Below are 18550 nucleotides of genomic sequence, written 5' to 3'. Positions count from 1 at the left end.
GACCATGGGCCGACAGGATCTTCCCTGCCAGCCCTAGCTGGGCCAGCGCTATCCGAGTGCAGGCCTTGCTGTGTGCCTTCATGGGCCGGTGTGGAGATCAAAGATCTCCCTCACTGGCCCACAGGCACTGACAGGCAGCCTGGAGGATCTCGCGGGAGGACTGAACTCTGCCTGCAGCCAGAGGTGCTGCAGGCAGGATATAGCTGCTCACCTCCACAGGACCACCAGGGCAATGTCCCCTCTCCCTGGGGAAAAGGTAAGAAGAGGGGACATACAGTTTATTTTATATTTTTATAAAGTTTATTTATTTTATAAAGTTAATTTATGCATTACTCCTATTCCCCCACCCCCACACACAATACCCATCACCTCCCACACAAACATACAGCACCCCTCCCACACACACATACACACACAGCACCCCTGTCACACACACACAGAGCACCCCTCACACACACAGCACCCCTGTCACCCTGTCACACTCAGTGTGCACTTCCTGTTAGTCCAGCCAGGTACAGGAGAAAGATGCTCCCTGTACCCGCGGACCATAAAGGGCTGGGCCACGCTACAGTGAGGGAGTGACAGGAGGGAGCACTGAGCACTTCCCTCCTCTCAGCCCCTCTCCTCATGCTGCGCCCGGGCAGTGCGCCCTCATGGACGCACTTGCCCGGGCAAAGCTGCAGCCGTCTGAGGCTCTCTACAGAGCACTTGGGCGGCTGCAGCATGAGGGGGGCCGGCGCTCCTGGCGGCGCCCCTTCCCTAGGGGCGCCCTAGGCGACTGCCTAGTCCACCTAACAGGTAGCGCCGGCCCTGCATACAGATACACACCCTGAAACACTAACACACAGATATATAACCTGACACACATGCAGATGCACAGACACAGATACATGCACTGACAAACTTGAAGATACAGACACTGAACACACAGATACACACTCTGACACACATGCAGATACACAGACACACACGGATACACATGCATATACGTAGACACATAGATACAATCACTGACATTCAGATAATGAGTATCTGCATGTGTGTCAGTGATTGTATATGTGTGTCTGTATCTGCATGTGTGTCAGTGATTGTATATGTGTGTTTATGTATCTGCATGTGTGTGAGTGATTGTATATGTGTGTCTGTATCTGTATTTGGGTCATTTAGTGTGTCTGTGCAACTGTATGTGTGTCAGTGTTTGTATCAGTGTGTCTGCATCTGTATGAGTGTCAGTGTTTGTATCAGTGTGTGTGGGGAGCCTGGGGCAGAGGGCAGAGCAGGGAAAGCATGGGGCTGAGGGGGAAGCAGGAAGAGTTGTGGGCAGAGGGAAGAGCAGGGATAACCTGGGGCAGAGGGAAGAGCAGGGAGAGCCTGGGGCAGAGGAGAAGCAGGGAGAGACTGAGGCAGAGGGAAATGCAGGAAGTGCCTGGGGCAGAGGAGAAGCAGGGAGAGCCTGAGGCAGAGGGAAATGCAGTGAGAGCCTTGGGCAGAGAGAAATGCAGTGAGAGCCTAGGACAGAGGGAAGAGCAGGGAGATACTGGGGCAAAGGAGAAGCAGAGAGATCCTGGGGCAGAGGGAAATGCAGGGTGAGCCTGGGGCAGAGGGGAGAGACTCGGGCAGGGAGAAGAGTAGGGAGAGCCTTGAAAAGAGCAAAGAGCAGGTAGAGCCTGTGGAAGAGGAGAAGCAGGGAAAGCCTGGGGCAGAGGGAAATGCAGGGAGAGTATGGGGCAAAGGGGAGAGGAGGGAGAGCCTGGAACAGAGGGAATAGCAGGGAAAATATGGGGCAGATGGTAGAGCAAATAGAGCCTGGGGCAGAGTGAAGAGCACGGAGAGCCTGGGGCAGAGTGGAGAGCAGGCAGAGCCTGTGGTAGAGTGGAGAGCAGGGAGAGCCTGTGGTAGAGTGGAGGGCAGGGAGAGCCTGTGGTAGAGGGGAGAGCAGGGAGAGTCCGTGGTAGAGGGGAGAGCAGGGAGAGCAGGTATAGCGGTTCCCTCAAACACGAGGTGAGGCTCTGTGTGGAGGGTAAACTGGAACTCATTTTAATGGGGCCACACTGGCCTTTTATGCAAGTCCCCATGCAAGGGGCACTCCCACATAGACCTTGTGGGGGACTACAACACAAAGTCACAGACCAATAACAACCATGTTATAAGATATGACATTCCCATATATAAACATACAATCCCTCCCCTCTGCCTGGGAGATAATTGAGACAGATACTCCAGTAACTCAATTATCTCCAAGCACAAAAAAACACAAGTTTTATAAAACCCCAAAAGTACCCCAAAACACATAAAATCCCCACAAATGTTACATCTCCTGATAGCCCTGATCTGGGTGACCAACATATCCAAATATCACCAGAATCAGTTCAGGAATTTCCTGGAAGTAATGCCCAAAACAGTTCCAGAGAATCTAGGCTTGCGGTCAGTCTAGTTCGGTAGTTTGAAAATGAACAAACTACCGAACAGAGTCAATGTTCTTACCCTGGAGCTTGTTCCCCTCATCCAGACGAATGATTTCACCGAACAGTGCCCTTATAAGCTATATAGAACCGAACGAAGGCGATGATGGAAGTCGAGCAGTGTTCGGGAGTTTCTGTGTTCTATTTTAGTTTCATGAGATTAATGCCCAAACACTGCTGCCTGCGTACATGTGAACAAGATGGCCACCACCTCGTGGTTGTCCATAGGAATTGTGGCCACCCAGACGAACAATTGTCACAGGGCAGGAGGCTGGCAAACAGGTTCCTCCAAAAGCCAGTGGCTTCACCGCAATCTGTATTGTCTATAGGGTTGGATTTTGGTCGAACACCTATAGATGTTTCTCTTCTTTTTTAGATTCTTCTTTGTTATTTAATTGCCTACAACATACCTTTGCATAATCCTCAATATTTTGGATCAAAATACTCCCCCCCCCCCCCACCCTTATCAGCAAGTAATAATACAGTTGATGTATTACCCCTTAATTGTTGTAAATAATTCTTATATTTAGTCTTATTCTAAAGTCTTATTTTTAGAAATCATCTAGGACCATCCTCTCAAACATATCTATTGCACCGGTCATATACGTTTTAGGATAAAAGGTGGAATTTTTTTTTTTTTTTTCTAAGGAGGTATGTTTGTTCTAAATATTGCAGCTATCAGTAACAATTCTATTTAAAAATATATATATTTTAAGGTCAGTGTTTCTTTAACCCCTTAAGGACACATGACATGTGTGACACGTCATGATTCCCTTTCATTCCATAAGTTTGGTCCTTAAGGGGTTAATATGTGTTTAAAGAAAGTTTTAATAACCATACACCAGTAAAGTAGCAATCAAGAGACATGAGAGTCCATTTTTAAATGCTATTTTCTTTTACTCACTATACCTTCGTGCATTGCACTTGCAATATGCAACATGCAGTAGTGTGTGATTAGCCAACTGTGAAATTGCCACACAACCACACATGATAACATAGTAAAGTTTGCACTAAAGAAATTGCAAGCAGCAGGTTACTTGCTAGTTTAGGTGCTTCTTTATGTTATGTATACATGTGAACAGCTATTAATACACACACACACACACACACAGTCACACATGTTCTATGCTGCTGTTGGCCCATAATCTTGTTTAGCAGTCTGTAGACCCTGCTGAGCAGGAGAATTGAACCCTTGAACCTTCTGCTTACAACAGAGGGGCTGTATTCAGTGGTTGGGAAAACAAGATAATTTTTTTTTACTGAGCAGAAAATATTTTGGATTGTTTGTTGGACAGGTCTTGTTAAATAGTTCAACAGGCAGTGGGGAAAAGAGGGAAAGGAAGAGTGTTGCAGACAGGAGGGGAATAGAAAGTGTCTACCCCTGTTACTTGCAACATATAGTGCAAAAATTCCTTCTAGGCCATTCCTTATCTTCTAAAATAAATGGGGCTTTCCAAAGACCCTCCAGAGAAGAAAGATGAAGCAGTATATCTGCGAAAGAAGATCACGTTACTCAGAGCCATCTCTCTGACGATTGGATCCATAATTGGAAGTGGAATCTTCATATCACCAAAAGGGGTTCTTAAAAATTCTGGCAGTGTGGGCCTCTCACTTATTGTATGGGTGGCCTGTGGCATCCTTTCTATGTTTGGTGAGTATATTCAGAAAAAATACTTACATAATTAAGTTAAATAAGTTGATGTGCCTTTCAGATGAGTTCTTGCTGCTAGCAATGAAAGAGCTTTTGTGCTGCTAGCGATAAAGAATTGAAAAAAATACATTATTTAAAATCCACAAGCTCTTTATTACATTTTTATCTCCTATTCAGATAACTATGTCACAGCTTTTTCATGTAGGATAGATGTGTACAGGGAGGACACATTGTATGGCACTAGTATATATTGATACATGACAGTTTCAATTATTTAATGCCAAGTCAATAATCACCAGAATTTAATGATTACTGCTTCTATAAATAGTACAAATGAGGCTTCCAAAAGTTGTAATGTTTATTTTTGAATAGATGCTAAGTAATAACAGGTTTGCAAAATAGAATGCAAAAATTACTACCTGATTACAACCTGATCAAAACTCTCATTTGTCTAGACATAAAGAGGAAAAATAATGGATGCAAACATTCAATATATTCTATACTTATAGTTAGAAAAAATAAGACACATCCAAATTTAATTTGTAGTATGGACAGAGCCACTAGATGCCAATGTTAGTGTCATCCATTTAAGACGCTTTTAGTAGCACTTAGTTACAACATTGGAAACAAGCCTTAAGTGGTTGATGTTATCAGTGGAGGCCGACATGAGCAGTACACAGCCATTAAGGGCAGGAGCGGACCAAGAAAGTCTGTCTATATTTTTAGCCTCAAACATATGTGGGCTGTTGGTATTAACCATGGTTAATAGCTGCGTTTTAATGATAAGCATGGATATGACCCACTTTATATAAATAAGTTATTGTTTCTTTTGTTTTCGAAGTGTGTTACTGGAAATAAATACCACATTACAGAAAAGCTGAGATATGTGTCTAATTCTGTAAAATCCCAAATTAATTGTTGCTGTTTTTTTTTAATTTGCTGGACAAACAGCTGCCTTTAGATCCATTATTCTGTGGCTGCCAAATTTCTTGTAACAGAAACATCTGGGATTTTTGCCTAACTCAATAGCTAAGGGCAAGTTATGAGTTGTGACATGTTTGAGTTTGCTTTTGTTTTTAAAGTGGAACTATCACTGTCTGGGAACATTGCATAATTTGCAAAGTCCCCCAAAGGTGACATCGCTGATGGGGGTCTGGTGGCTGAGGGGGGCATGCAAAGTTTAACTTACCTGGACCTGTCCCATACAGGCACTACCATCCTCTTCAGGCTGGTACTCTTCTGCTCCTGGTGCTTCTGCTAAGTTTAGCTTTATGAAATACTCATTTGGCATTACTTTTTTTAGTTTTATGATGTTTATCACCTAAAAGGTTCCCAAGGCACACCCTGGCATAGATGCAAATCCCCTGGTATGATATGGTGCTGTGATTGAGCATGTACATGTAAAGTAGCTATAGGATGATGATAGAACCAGCACCTGGAAGTGCTGCAGATTAAAAGGGTGTTTCATATTTTTCTCCATTATAAACTTGATGTCTCTGAACACTTCAATGATATTTACAGCGGAGAGAGAAATAGAATGGCCACCAACCTTTTTTTTTTGTTTGTTTTTTGAGCTATGTGTTATTGTAATAGATGTCCATCCATCTGATGTTCAAGTAAGTTTTCAAACTTTTAAGCAAACCTAAGCATAATAAGTCCACTTGTTATATTTAAAGGAACACTATAGGGACAGGGAATATATAAGAGATGTACTATAGCGCATACCTAAAAGTCAAAATGTGCTATCACCAAGAGTGTACCTCACTCACTCAACATAAATAACAAAGAAAGACAAATTCGCTAATGAGACTTAAAAAAGAAACATGAGCTAAAAAATGGGATAGCACATACAGTATAGAGGATACAAGGTTAAAAGATACAACCTGTATAACAGGACGTGATCTCAGGCAAATCTAAATGACAATAAATAATATATAGTGAAGTACGTATAGAAAACAAAATCTGCATCCAGGAGGTAGAGAACTTACAAGAGGTATTGATGATCTGCGCTTATCACCCCTTAGGGGTGAAAACACTTCCGGGTTCTGACGTAAGATGTTCTTAATTGGACGGATCAATACAAATTTAATATGACACACGGACGTCTCCACGCAAACAGAAACTGATGCACAGCAACCATTTCGTCGCGTTCCACAGTGGAACGCACAGCAAAGGAGAAGCCAACGAACCAAAACCAGGGTGACAGTGGGTAAAATAAGTAAACCACTGTCATCCTGGACATATATGTCCATAAACCAAACAAAACAAAAACCACAAATACAGAACAAAATATCTGCCAGTTCACAGGAAACCAAAAAGTAATATACATAAAATATAATACATTTAAAAAACAAAAGAGAAAGAAAAATCTAATTATAATAATATAAATATTACATAAAATGCTAAATAGGCATCCTGTGAATCCGCTCATATGTACAAATCGATCACAAGAGAGAAATTCCATCAGACACAAAAATATGTTTATACAAAGAATACAAAAATCTCTCAATATTCTATGAGAGAAAAAGACACAAGTTAGCATAAGAAATAAATATATATATATAAATTCCTCAAACGGTGGTCTAATAAGCTCACCACGTGAAAAATAGAAAAGCCAGCCGACAGTAATTAATCTATATAGATAAGAAAAATATTAAGAAAAATATTAAATTAAAGAAGCCCTGTTAAATCAATATCTTGGTTTAGACCAGTCTTTAGAGTTTTTAAATTGTATATCCACTGTGCCTCTTTTTTTAGCTAACTCATGGATTTTGTTTCCCCCTCTCCAATGTCTTTCAACGGAGTCTATACCAATAACAATAAAGGTTGACCAATTAAACAGTGTACAAGTATTACAATGTTTTGGGACACTGTGTTCTACCTTGTTAGTTCTAATGTTATTAAAATGTTCTCGAAATCTGGTATGTAATGTCCTGCTGGTTCTGCCTATATATTGTGCTCCGCATCCACATTGCAATAAATAAATTACATATGTGGATGTACAATGTATGAATTTTTTAATAGTGTACGTCTTATTAGTATAAGTACCTTTAAAAGTTATGGTCTTTTTCTTTTGATGAACAGGTACCACATTTATGAAATCCTGGAGTTTTTTGAGAGAGTAAAAAATTATTGGAATTTTTTATCTGTATCGGCAGAAGACTGGGTGCTAGTTGATTTTTTAGGTTATCAGCTTTTCTGTAAATCACTGTCGGTCTCTCCGGTATAACATTTCCTAAGATTTCGTCCTTTTTTAAGATGGCCCAATGTTTTCTGAGAATTTTTTCTATTTTCCTGGCATGTGTATTGTATTTAGTGTTAAACGCAAATTCTACATGTGTGTTATCTCTTATTTTCTTCGATCCATTATCGATAAAAAATTCTGAACGTTCCCTTCTCTTTATTTGTGTAATTTCCCTTTCCATCTGTTCAATATTACAACCCTTTTGAGAATATCTATTTTTTATTTTAGATTGTTCTTCAAATATTTGAATATTAGAACAATTTCTTCGCATACGGGTTATTTGTCCTTTTGGGACATTATTTAACCAAGTTGGATGGTGTAGACTGTAGGAAAGTACAGGTTTATATACACAGACCCCCATCATGGGATCTGAAAATGAAGTAATCCTGCCCAGGCAAATCGTTTAATTGAATGAATGCCCATCACACAGTTATCAAAGGAAAAACCTGCCAAAATTAACACTGGCGGGTAAAACACATAGGGGAGGGAGGAGAGGAAAAACGCCTCACACAAATGCAGTCACATTAAAAAAATTAAGAACCCCCACACATATAATATCCCTAGATAGCTCATCCCCAAGCGCCCAATCTGTGCAAATAGCATCTTGATCCCAAGTCTGTACTGGAAAACCCTCTTAGCCAAAACCAAGTTTTGACAGGTTTAGAGGATGAAAACCGTTCCACGTGGCTGGCCTAAAAAATAGCGCTGGATCTCAGCAGTGGGCATGCCAGCTGCGTGGCGGGGAAGTCCTATGGAGTGATTGTAAGTCTTTCCAGTATAATTGTAGTAGGTTCTTCTCATACCCTAAATTAAAACATGCATGTATTTAATTATCCGTTTTTACATTGGGGTTTATCTTAAAAACAGCTTGCAAAAGCTGCAGATATCTTGTCTCACACCAAGAAAAGCTCTCCTTTTCTTCCCTAGCTCAGACTTTATGTGGCTGTCCAATAACAGACTTCCAAATGCAGCTCAGTGAGAATTCTTTGCAAAGCAGGGGCGCTAGGTAATTGCCTACCTCTTGAGATTAGCCCCACTGAGCTACACAAGCTGGCAGTCATGCATAGCCCCATAGTGGCTACCGAAGCATCTGATTACCGATTACAGCCATCATATTCCCGTTGCCATATGGCAACATTGTAGGCACATGGGACTCTAAGTGGGTGCTGTAATGGAATCTTCCATTACCTTATTATGAAGCGAAGGTGATTTTTTTTTTTGCTCTCTCAGACACTAATTATTAACTCCTGGTTTCTGTATATTTTTAGGTGCTTTGTCATATGCTGATATTGGCACCACTATCAAAAAGTCTGGAGGACATTACATCTATTTGCTGGAGACTCTGGGTCCTGTGCCTGCATTCTTGCGGCTATGGGCAGAATTCGTCATGATTCGGTAAACATTTGTCAAATTGCACAAAGCAAAGTGCAATCCTATCTGTGCAACCACTTTTGTTCAGAAATGATAATGGTTTAGAATTTGCAAAATCGTTGTATATTGTATTTATGATCTATCTTTTTTTTTAAAAGTGGAATGTGAGTGATGCTAATGTACCCTTTTTTTGTATTTCCAGGCCAGCAAACATAGCGGTTGGCTGCTTAGCATTTGGGCGCTATTTAATAGAGCCCTTTTTTGCTCCTTGTCATGCACCTTCCGTGACTATCAAACTGATTAGTGTCATTTGTATCAGTAAGTAACTCAAAACTATTATTTCTTGGCGCAATGTAGGGAAACTTGTCAGATTTGGTAAACATATTCTAAACTGCTAGTGTAAAGAAACATGTATAATTTTTATAAAATTAATTTGTCTGAACAAGGTAATGAGTTATAAAAGTAAGTAAAAGTAAACCAAGTTATTGCACTAACATTAATTTGCCACAAGGTAATAATTATGCAAATAAAATCTCTTCTTACTTCAGCATTTATCATTGCCCTGAACTGTTGGAGTGTCAGCTGGTCAGCAAATGTGCAGATGTTATTTACAGTACTGAAGTTGGTTGCAATTGGGTTGATCATAGTCCCTGGGATCATCGCTCTAGGGAAAGGTAAGGAACATGGCAAAAAAATTCAAAACTGGATGTTAAAAGAAGTGAATATGTTATACATTATGTTATTTTCCATGGGCAAGAAAATTTCAAATATTTTTTCATCAAGCATTGCATTTTGTGGGGTATAAAAATTGGCATTGCACTGAAAACTTCTTATAGGCCCTGGGGAGATAGCGCAGCTAAGCGGACAAGGGCACATGTAGGAGTGTGGGGATAGATGTATGGGATTGGTTGGGAAGAGTCTGTGGGTGTGATTATGTTCTGTGTAAGACAGTGTGGGGGAGGTCTTACCTCAGTGCCACTTGGGATTCGGGCCAGCAAACAGCTTCCTGTCTCCTGCTCCTGTTTGCCTGGGCCTGCAGGTTACACAGCTTGATGGTTGAGGCTTCTGGCTTCCCTCAGGGCTGCTGCAGCGTGGATGGTGGCCGGCACCTGTGGGAGCAATTGGCAAGCATTAATAGAGGTATGGCTACCGGTGTGGGCCCCCCCCGTGGCCTACCTCCCCCTGGAGCACCCCCTGTGGTCTCCCCTGCTGCCTTCCATGTGGCCCCTGCCCCTGGGGGCCGCTCCAGCACTGGCAGGCGTTCCCACCCGCCTGCCAGGCTCTCTCCAAACCCCACTCCTCGGGCCCGGTGTAGGAGCAGGAGCCTGGGCCCGAGGCATCACCAGGACCGCGTGTCTGGGGGCTCCAGACACGCGGCCTGGGTCCTGTGGCCGTGATTTGCGGCCCTCCGTGGCTGCGCGCGTGGCGCAGCCTGTTCCCTCAGGGCCTGAGGTTAGGCCTTCATCTGCTGCGCGCCCTGCGGCCCGGAGGCCTGGTGCGCAGCCTACCCGGCGGGCTCCACATGCCCGGCTGGTTCCCCTGACTCCCGCCCCGGCCGCCAGCGTTGGAACGCGGTCCGGGGCGGTGGGAGGCCCATGAATACTTCCGGGCGGCAGGCGGCCGCCCGGCAACGTGCCAGGTCCCCCGCAGCCGGCGGGGGTGTGGGGCTGCCGCTGGGGCCCCTGTGGTGAGTGGGCCCGCAAGGGCCGCGCGGGGTACCGTGGTACCGCCGTTGGGGGTGCGTGGGGGGTCCCCTTGTGGGTCGGGAGCCTCCTCTGCCGGTGAGGAAGGCTCCCGGTATGCTTTTTCCCCTGTCTCCTCCCCCTCCCATGTGGTTTCCGCGAGAGGGGTCCCCTGGGGGGCCCAGCTTCCCACTGACAGGGCCCCCGGGACCCTCTCAGCCCTTTCTGTCCTCCTCTTACCCCCTACCCCCCCCCTTTCGGCTCTTTGCCCCCCTTTCCTGCCCCCCCCTTTTTCTTCCTTTCCTGCCCCCCCCCTTTTTCTGCCCTTTAACCCCTGGTGCCTACCCTGCTCTATCTGGGTCCCCTCTGTTCTCCCCTGCCCCCTATACCTGGCCTGGCCGCCCCCCTCCCCCCCCCTCCTTGCAGGTCACTTACCTTGGCCTTCTCCTCTGGGGCGTAGGCTCACGTCCTCTCTGCTGCTTCCTTCTCAGGACACTGCTGCAGTTCCTGGATCCATCCAGCAGGTGGCGCCTGGATCACAGCTGATGTCTTCTGTGGATGCTGGAACTGCTGTTTCTTTTCCTCAGCCTTCTGTGAGCGCAGTGCCGGGCTTGGATCGCCAGACTGCGACCGGTGAGTACATTTCTCCCCTCTTTTAGCGCTTCGCGTACCTACGTTGTTCCTTCCTTTATTCAGTCTAGTTATCTTTGAACACACAAAAAAAAAAAAAAAAAAAGATGAAAACAAATTATTACAGGACAGAAATAAACTGTAAATTGCCACATGGAATAAATCACACAAAAAAAAAAAAAAAAAAGGAGAGATAAAAATACAATGACAAATACAAGAAGAAGATGAAACGTTCACAAAAAAAAAACTGAAATATAATCCAAGTACTTGGGTGCATGGACGCCGCTTCCCCCTCCCCCTTAATTTTCAGTATGTATCGTATGTTTAAGTGCGCTTTCCTGCAGCGTCCAGGGTTCGCGTGACTCTGGGTGTTGCTGAGCTACTATGGCTCGCTTGGCTTGCGCGCAATGCTAGGGTGCAGATGGGGGGTGGGGCTTTTTACTGCAGGGACGTTCCCTCCTGCCTCCGGGGGTGCCTTGACTAAAAAGGAACATTAAGGGTTCCGGGTGGGTCATGGGGTACGTGCCGTGGACGGTAGCGCCCCATGGCGCATATTCGAATGCACCCTGTGTTCTGGAGAACGTGGTCGGGGAGAGGGCTCCCCGAGAATGCGCTGCTGTCAGGTCCCTCTCGGGGCGCATATCGACCCTGGGAGGAGCTGGGTTGGTGGAGGTACGTTTTGCACTTTCGTTGGCGGTGCAACCCTTCTTGGCCTGGGGCTGGATGGGCTTCGGCCTCTGGTTATACTTAGGACTCGCCTGGTGCCTCGGCACGGTGCGTTTCTCGTCCTCTCTGCAATCTGTCGGGGTGGGGACGTGGGTGCTCTCGGTGCAGGACCCTCAGAGAGCTCCTTCGGGTGATGTGGGTCCAGTTTACCAAGAACGCTCGATTAGCTTACTTCCCAATCGTTTACTTTTTGCGGGTCCCCCTTGGGGATGTGGTGCCCATGGAGGAACGGGGTTGATGTAGCCTGATTCCTTATTTACTCGGTTGTCGTTTCTTTCCGGGGCTGGGTTTTGAGTTGGTGGCTCACCACAGCGGTCTGCGTGGGTGGGGCTGCGGGGCCCTGGGGCCTTTCTGACGAAGGCGGCTGTGGAATCGGTTTTCCGGCTGCTGCCGGTACGCCCGTCGAGTTGTTGTTTCGGGCTGTGTTTTCTGACGGTCAGGATTAGGTGGCTATGTGCCTCCACGTGAGTTGCTCCCGATGTCGCTTGTGTGGGACCGTCAGTGGTGCATGTACGCGCTCTGCTGCTACAGTGTTTTCTTGGGATTGGAGTTTCGGAATTCCGTGGCCCGGGCCTTATCCGTGGGTCGGGATGTGTGCTCTTGCCTCCTGGATAGTGGGATCAATTCCTGTAAGGGGTACGTCGGTGCCCCTGGCTGCGGTTTGGGGCATCAGGCAGGAGGCGTCTGTGGTTTGGAGGGGCGTTGTGGGTTTCGGCTGCGCTACTCGTGGGCTCTCCTGGGAAAGTTGGGCTTTGCCTGTTGGGGTTGCCCTTGGGACTGTATGGGGTTCCTGCTGGGCCTCTTTTAACGCTGGCTTGTGCAATCTGGCCCCTGAGTCCTTTCCGCTGGCTTCCAACTGTTTTGCCGCCGCAGTAGGTTTTGGGGATTTGGGTCTCGATGGTGTGCTGCCTCTTGCCCAATACGCTGGCTCTGACGGACTCTGGTGTTCTTGGAGGTCCCCCTTTCTGGTGGCATGGTAGGCATGGGGTACCCGGCTCACGAACAGGTGGGTGGGTTTTCCTTGGGGACCATCATGTGGTGATGCTGGCTGCCTTTCGCATGTGACAGTACCCTATACCCCGGTGGTACTCTGGTACTCTGGCTTGGCGCTGTTTGAGTCTAGGGGCGGCTGGTCAAGGTTTTTGTCTGGTTATTACCGATATGATGGTCGTTGCTCCGTCTTGTTCATTGTAGAGCGTACTTCGGGCGGAAGTGTCACGGGGTCGATTTGTAAGGCAGTGGAGGTGTGGTCACTTGGTCCAACGGTCTGCTGAAGCTGGTCTGTGGGCGATCTCTGGGGCGGCGTGGGGCCCGCTCCAGTAAGGTTGGGGTGATCGGGACGGGTGGGAACGTTTCCCTTTGGGTTCCGGGATTGGCCTGCTCATCTACATGTTTGGTTACGGGCATTGGGGCCGATTTCTGCGATTAGCGGGGCTCGGCTTCCCGTTCGTGTTACTGTCGTTGGCAAGTGTGAGGGTGTTTTGGTGGAGTTGAGTAAGCGTTGGAACGGGCTTCCTTCAGGTTTCGCAGCTCGACGGCTGTTGTCGTTGGGAAAGGTAAGTTGGTTGAGGTTGGCTGTTTCATCAATAGAATCTGTGCAATTCTTGGATGTTGCGGGGTTGACTTTCTGCATCCTCCTGAGGTAGGTGGGATGCACGGGGTAATGGTTGAGCTCCTACCATGCTGTAATGGGTTTCCTGGATAGTCTGTAATATACCGTTCCGATCGGCAGTGCAGGGTTCCGTCATTTGCCTGTTTCATTGGGAGTACTGTTCCGTCCCTTGGACTATTCGGCCTCCTCCCCTGTTTGGTTCTCGGAGATGGGTTTTCACCCCCGCGTCCATTTAGTTGGGGTGTTCCTCTTGGGGGCTCGAATTCCTGGATGAGGATGGAGGGGAATTCAAGAGGCATTTATTTTGTTGGGGGCGGCTACGGACACCGCCAGGCTGGGCGTGCCTGCGCCGATGGTTCAGAGGGCTCGAATGGTGGGTGTCAGGGTGATGGGTTCCTTGGGTTCGCCTTGCTGGTCTCTGCTTGGATTTATTTCCGTGTTTACGGTCCCCCCCCTCCCGGACTGGGGAGGGCGGGGTTTTTGTGGGTAATTTGGGAAAGGAGGCAGGGGCGAGTGGTTGAATCCTCCACCTTCGGGGGCGGAGGTTCGGTGTCTGGCTCCGGATACGTGAAGGGGGGTGGCTCCTCCTCATACGGGGTCAGCTGCCCCGCCTCATGGGGTACCAGGGGTTTTGTCATCCCTGGGTGGAATGACGTGGGTCGGTGGTGGTTTAGGACTTGGGTGCTCTTCGATCGGGACATGTTACGCATTATGTTTCTTCCCTGAGGTTCCCAGGGGCTAGGCTGCGCCTATCGCCCTTTCCTGTTGGCAGTGCACTCCGCAATGTGAGTGCCCTGGTGCGCTGCCGTCGGTCATCAGAATAGATGGGTTTCTAGGTTTGTCGTGGCCATAACAAAAATGACTAAACGTATAACGGACAAAATGAATAACTAAAACATGAACACTTCCAGTTCGCCTTTTGGGTTTGGCCAAATGTGGCCTGGGTATCTCGAAGGGAGGGGTGCGCTTGCTGGAGGTCGGACTTGACCTCTGTCACTCTAGCGCTGCGTGAAGTGGTGGAACAGGCCATGGCTGGTTGTGGTGGGGTCCCCCGCTGATTTTAGGCGTAAAACAGCGGGGTTGTGGCGGGGGTATGTCCTTGCCAATTGAGTTTTAGGTTACGTTTAAGTAGATGGAATGAGATGAACAAGTTTTTTAAGGTCTCAAACCTCCCCTGCTCTAAAGGTTTAACTTTAGGTTGCCTGAGGTCTCGTGCCCATCGAGCGTGGATAAGGTCGGCTGATGGCAGGCATTGGAAGGATTTTTTATGACGAGGGGGGAGGTGAGAGGGAGTGGTGATTAGGAACCACTCCATGTTTTTATTGGCAAGGACGGTTGGGTCACTGTATAACAATATGGGTGGAGTTATATATGTATATATGTTAATTTATGCTTATTTATGTCTAATGTTTTGGTTACAGAAAAGAAGAGATTTAATAAATAAAGTTATGGATGTGTTATGCAGTAATTTAGTTGTGATAAATGCTGTGGCCTGTTTCATCCATACTAAGTGGTCTGTCGTTATTGGGGGGGTTTAATGGGGTTAGATGTTGTTCTAGGCTGCATCGCGATTCCCCACTACGTACATACAAGGCCCTGGGGAGATAGCGCAGCTAAGCGGACAAGGGCACATGTAGGAGTGTGGGGATAGATGCATGGGATTGGTTGGGAAGAGTCTGTGGGTGTGATTATATTCTGTGTAAGACAGTGTGGGGGAGGTCTTACCTCAGTGCCACTTGGGATTCGGGCCAGCAAACAGCTTCCCTCCCGCCCGCCCTATACTATATTTTGTCGCAGCTAGCCGGGGGTATGTCCTTGCCAATTGAGTTTTAGGTTACGTTTAAGTAGATGGAATGAGATGAACAAGTTTTTTAAGGTCTCAAACCTCCCCTGCTCTAAAGGTTTAACTTTAGGTTGCCTGAGGTCTCGTGCCCATCGAGCGTGGATAAGGTCGGCTGATGGCAGGCATTGGAAGGATTTTTTATGACGATGGGGGAGGTGAGAGGGAGTGGTGATTAGGAACCACTCCATGTTTTTATTGGCAAGGACGGTTGGGTCACTGTATAACAATATGGGTGGAGTTATATATGTATATATGTTAATTTATGCTTATTTATGTCTAATGTTTTGGTTACAGAAAAGAAGAGATTTAATAAATAAAGTTATGGATGTGTTATGCAGTAATTTAGTTGTGATAATAAATGCTGTGGCCTGTTTCATCCATACTAAGTGGTCTGTCGTTATTGGGGGGGTTTAATGGGGTTAGATGTTGTTCTAGGCTGCATCGCGATTCCCCACTACGTACATACATGTTACATTACTGAAGTGTAGTACATCGCAAGGGGATTGTGTATATTTGGGCACAGTCCTCTATCCAATTTGACCAACTGCTTTATTAGAAAGCTTAGCCCCACTTTGTTTCTTCTTATCTCTTCCTCGTCTCTAGATCTTCTCACTTCTTCGGCCTCACTTTAATTTATGTTCATTTTAATAGCCCTTCCCAGGGCTTCGCCTCAGAAAGTGTTTTTTCTTTTTCTTTTTTATTTTCTCCAGACATGATTATACGGTTGGAGGAACAAGGTAGCTAACACGCAAGTTTAATTCTTGAATAGATTGGGCTACTGGTATCGCCTAAATGTCTGTCCTTCGTGATAAAATCCCTCAATGGACGGCAAGTACTGTTGGTATTATCATGTATGGGCACATATTGTATTTTATGGCCATGTTATATGTTCTTTGAAAATTGTTTTTACGCCTGAACCCTTGGCTCACCCACAGGGAATGTACACTTGCTATGTTCTATTGAGTGAAAAATAAAGAATATAAAAATAAAAAAAGAAAGCTTAGCCAGGCTATTTAATCTTTGTTTAAAATGATCCTTCAGAGGCATTTCATATCTTACTACAGCATATTAAAGGGACCCTATAGGCACTCAGATCACTTGAGCTCTTTAACCATGAGGGTTAACTCCACCTCTAGTGGCCGTCTACTAGACGGCCCCTAGAGGTACTTCTGGGTCGTTAGGTGACTTTTGGTCACCTAACTGATGCTGGACGTCATCACGCTATGCATGCGGGCATCCAGCGTCACCTGAAACACATAGGAAAGCATTGCTTTCCTATGGAGGAAACACTAATGCGAGCGTGGCCATTGCAGCAGAGGCAGAGACCCAAGCCAGTGCAGAGGTACATTGGTGCTGGAACAATATAAGTGACAATGTTTTTTTAACCCCTTCTGTACTATGAAGGGAAGTAGCTTGATGGAGGGGGGCACTATAGGGAGCTATAGAGCCAGGATAATGACATTGTTTTCCTGGCACTATAGTTTCCCCTTAAGGCTTATCCCCTTATTAAAAGTTAGGTTTATTGTCAAAATGTACAGACTTCCAGCTGTTTGCAATGATCAAATCAAATAAAAACAATTGAAAGAGCTCCACAAAAAAGAATGCTTCAAGTGGTTTCTCCAAATTCAACTGAAAAGCTTATATTGACGTCTCCAGTCTCAAAATTATTCAACCCTCTGAATAGTATCCCTCACAACAGCACAAATATGCAAAACAATTGTTGTCTTAAGCACACCTGATGCAACTAATCAAGGGTTTCATTAGTTGCACCAGGTGTTCTTAAGCTGGAACACTTGAAATACCTAAACTGACTAGTGGTTTGTTGAGCATCTTAGAAATATGGCTAAGTCAAAATAATGGTTTACAAAGTTAAGAGAAGAGACCATCGCCTTTCACAAACAAGGAACAGAATTACAAAAAGATAGTGAAGGCACTCAATGTTCCTAGAGACACGTGTTTCAGATCGCTTGGTCACCTACGACTGGTACAAAAGCCAACAGCCACCTCCTACCAAAAAGGACTATATCACTATTGTTGGCCTTCCCAACACAGCGTTGCCTTTCTGCAGTCTCGGAGCACTCATAGGTGCACCATGGAGCCTCTGAGGCACAGTAATTGTTGGAGGGGTGACAGAAGGTGCTGAGGCATCCAACAATACCAAGTACTTGAGGGAGCTCTTTGTATCGAACAAAAGCACCATAATTTTAGGTTACCAGGGTTTCTACCCAGTGCTCTGTAACTATGAACCAAATCAGAGGTTGGCCACAGCCCGCTAAAAATGTCACCTTCCACCTAACTCCAGCTAGGCACCTCCGATCCGATTGCTTCCTGGTCAGAGTGGGTGCTCAGAAAATAACTTCTTGGGGATGGCACATTTGTGGGGATGTGGGCACAGGAACCTTAAGTTTTATGTATTATTTTTACCACAGTGCCAAGGTATCTGGCCACTAATTAAATGACCTGCTCATGTACAGACACAAAGGCACTAGGAATGTCACAATTCCATTGTTCTTCTTGGGGACCTCTAGTTGTGGCATAAAAGTGTAACCCATGTGAGAATAAAAGCAGTTCTTCTTCACCCTTCACTAAGTTTCTGCTAGTGTTTGGGTGAGACAACTATAGCACAGAGTCAAGGAGCTTTAATTACTTTGGGCTATAAACACAAGGGAAAGGAGCATGGGCATCCACAGAAATTATCCTGGGGGAGAGAGGGGGGCAAAATTGTAATGACATCCATGCTTTGCCCCTTTTTGACAATGTCATGAAGGGGAGGCGCAGTCATTTTTACATAAAGTGCTCTTGTCCAAGCGCCCAAGTTGGCCAAATACCGCCCGGATACATGAAGATTTGCACAATTGCCACAGGGGTAAAGTTTTGAATGGCTGCACATGTGGGTAAAGTAAAGCCAGGAGTCAAGTCCTGGGGAAAAAAGTGTGGGAACTCACCCAAGATCCACCCCCCCGAAAAAAATGTATACGCTCGTATGCATATATATATAGCTGGGTGAAGGGGTGACAGTGTGTGGAGGCTAAAAGTAATTGGGGATAGTGATATTGTATGGAGGGGGTGTCAGTGTGTGAATTGGGATGATAGAGTGTGTGTGTGGGTGATAGTGTGTGTGTGTGGGAGGGTGACAGGGTGCGTGTATGGGGGGAATGACAGGGTGTATGTGTGTGGAGAGGTGACAGTATGTGGGAGGGGGGCTGTGACGGTGTGGGGAGACAGGGTGGGGAGACAGGGCTTTGACAAGGTGTGGGTAGGGGGGCTGTGAGAGGGTAGGGGGGCTGTGAGAGGGTAGGGGGGTAGTGAAGTGGTAGGGACACACATAC

The 18550-nt window shown here is 46.1% G+C and overlaps 1 protein-coding gene across 1 annotated transcript in view; it reads left to right on the top strand.

Annotated features, from left to right (window-relative positions):
* Positions 1 to 3579: 3579 nt before the first annotated feature.
* The window catches only part of LOC134602589 (cystine/glutamate transporter-like), a 155707-nt gene continuing 140736 nt past the window's right edge, over positions 3580 to 18550 (top strand). Inside the window, exons 1-4 of the mRNA XM_063447607.1 lie at positions 3580 to 4113; positions 8626 to 8752; positions 8931 to 9046; positions 9277 to 9402. Of these exons, the coding sequence (XP_063303677.1) occupies positions 3906 to 4113; positions 8626 to 8752; positions 8931 to 9046; positions 9277 to 9402 (577 nt within the window). The 5' untranslated portion in view covers positions 3580 to 3905. The remainder of the gene's footprint in view (positions 4114 to 8625; positions 8753 to 8930; positions 9047 to 9276; positions 9403 to 18550) is intronic.

The sequence above is a fragment of the Pelobates fuscus genome, chromosome 3 (genome assembly GCF_036172605.1).
Source record: "Pelobates fuscus isolate aPelFus1 chromosome 3, aPelFus1.pri, whole genome shotgun sequence".
Taxonomy (NCBI): Eukaryota; Metazoa; Chordata; class Amphibia; order Anura; family Pelobatidae; genus Pelobates; species Pelobates fuscus.
Note: the sequence above shows the minus strand (reverse complement) of the source record. Positions and strands in the feature narration are given on the sequence as shown.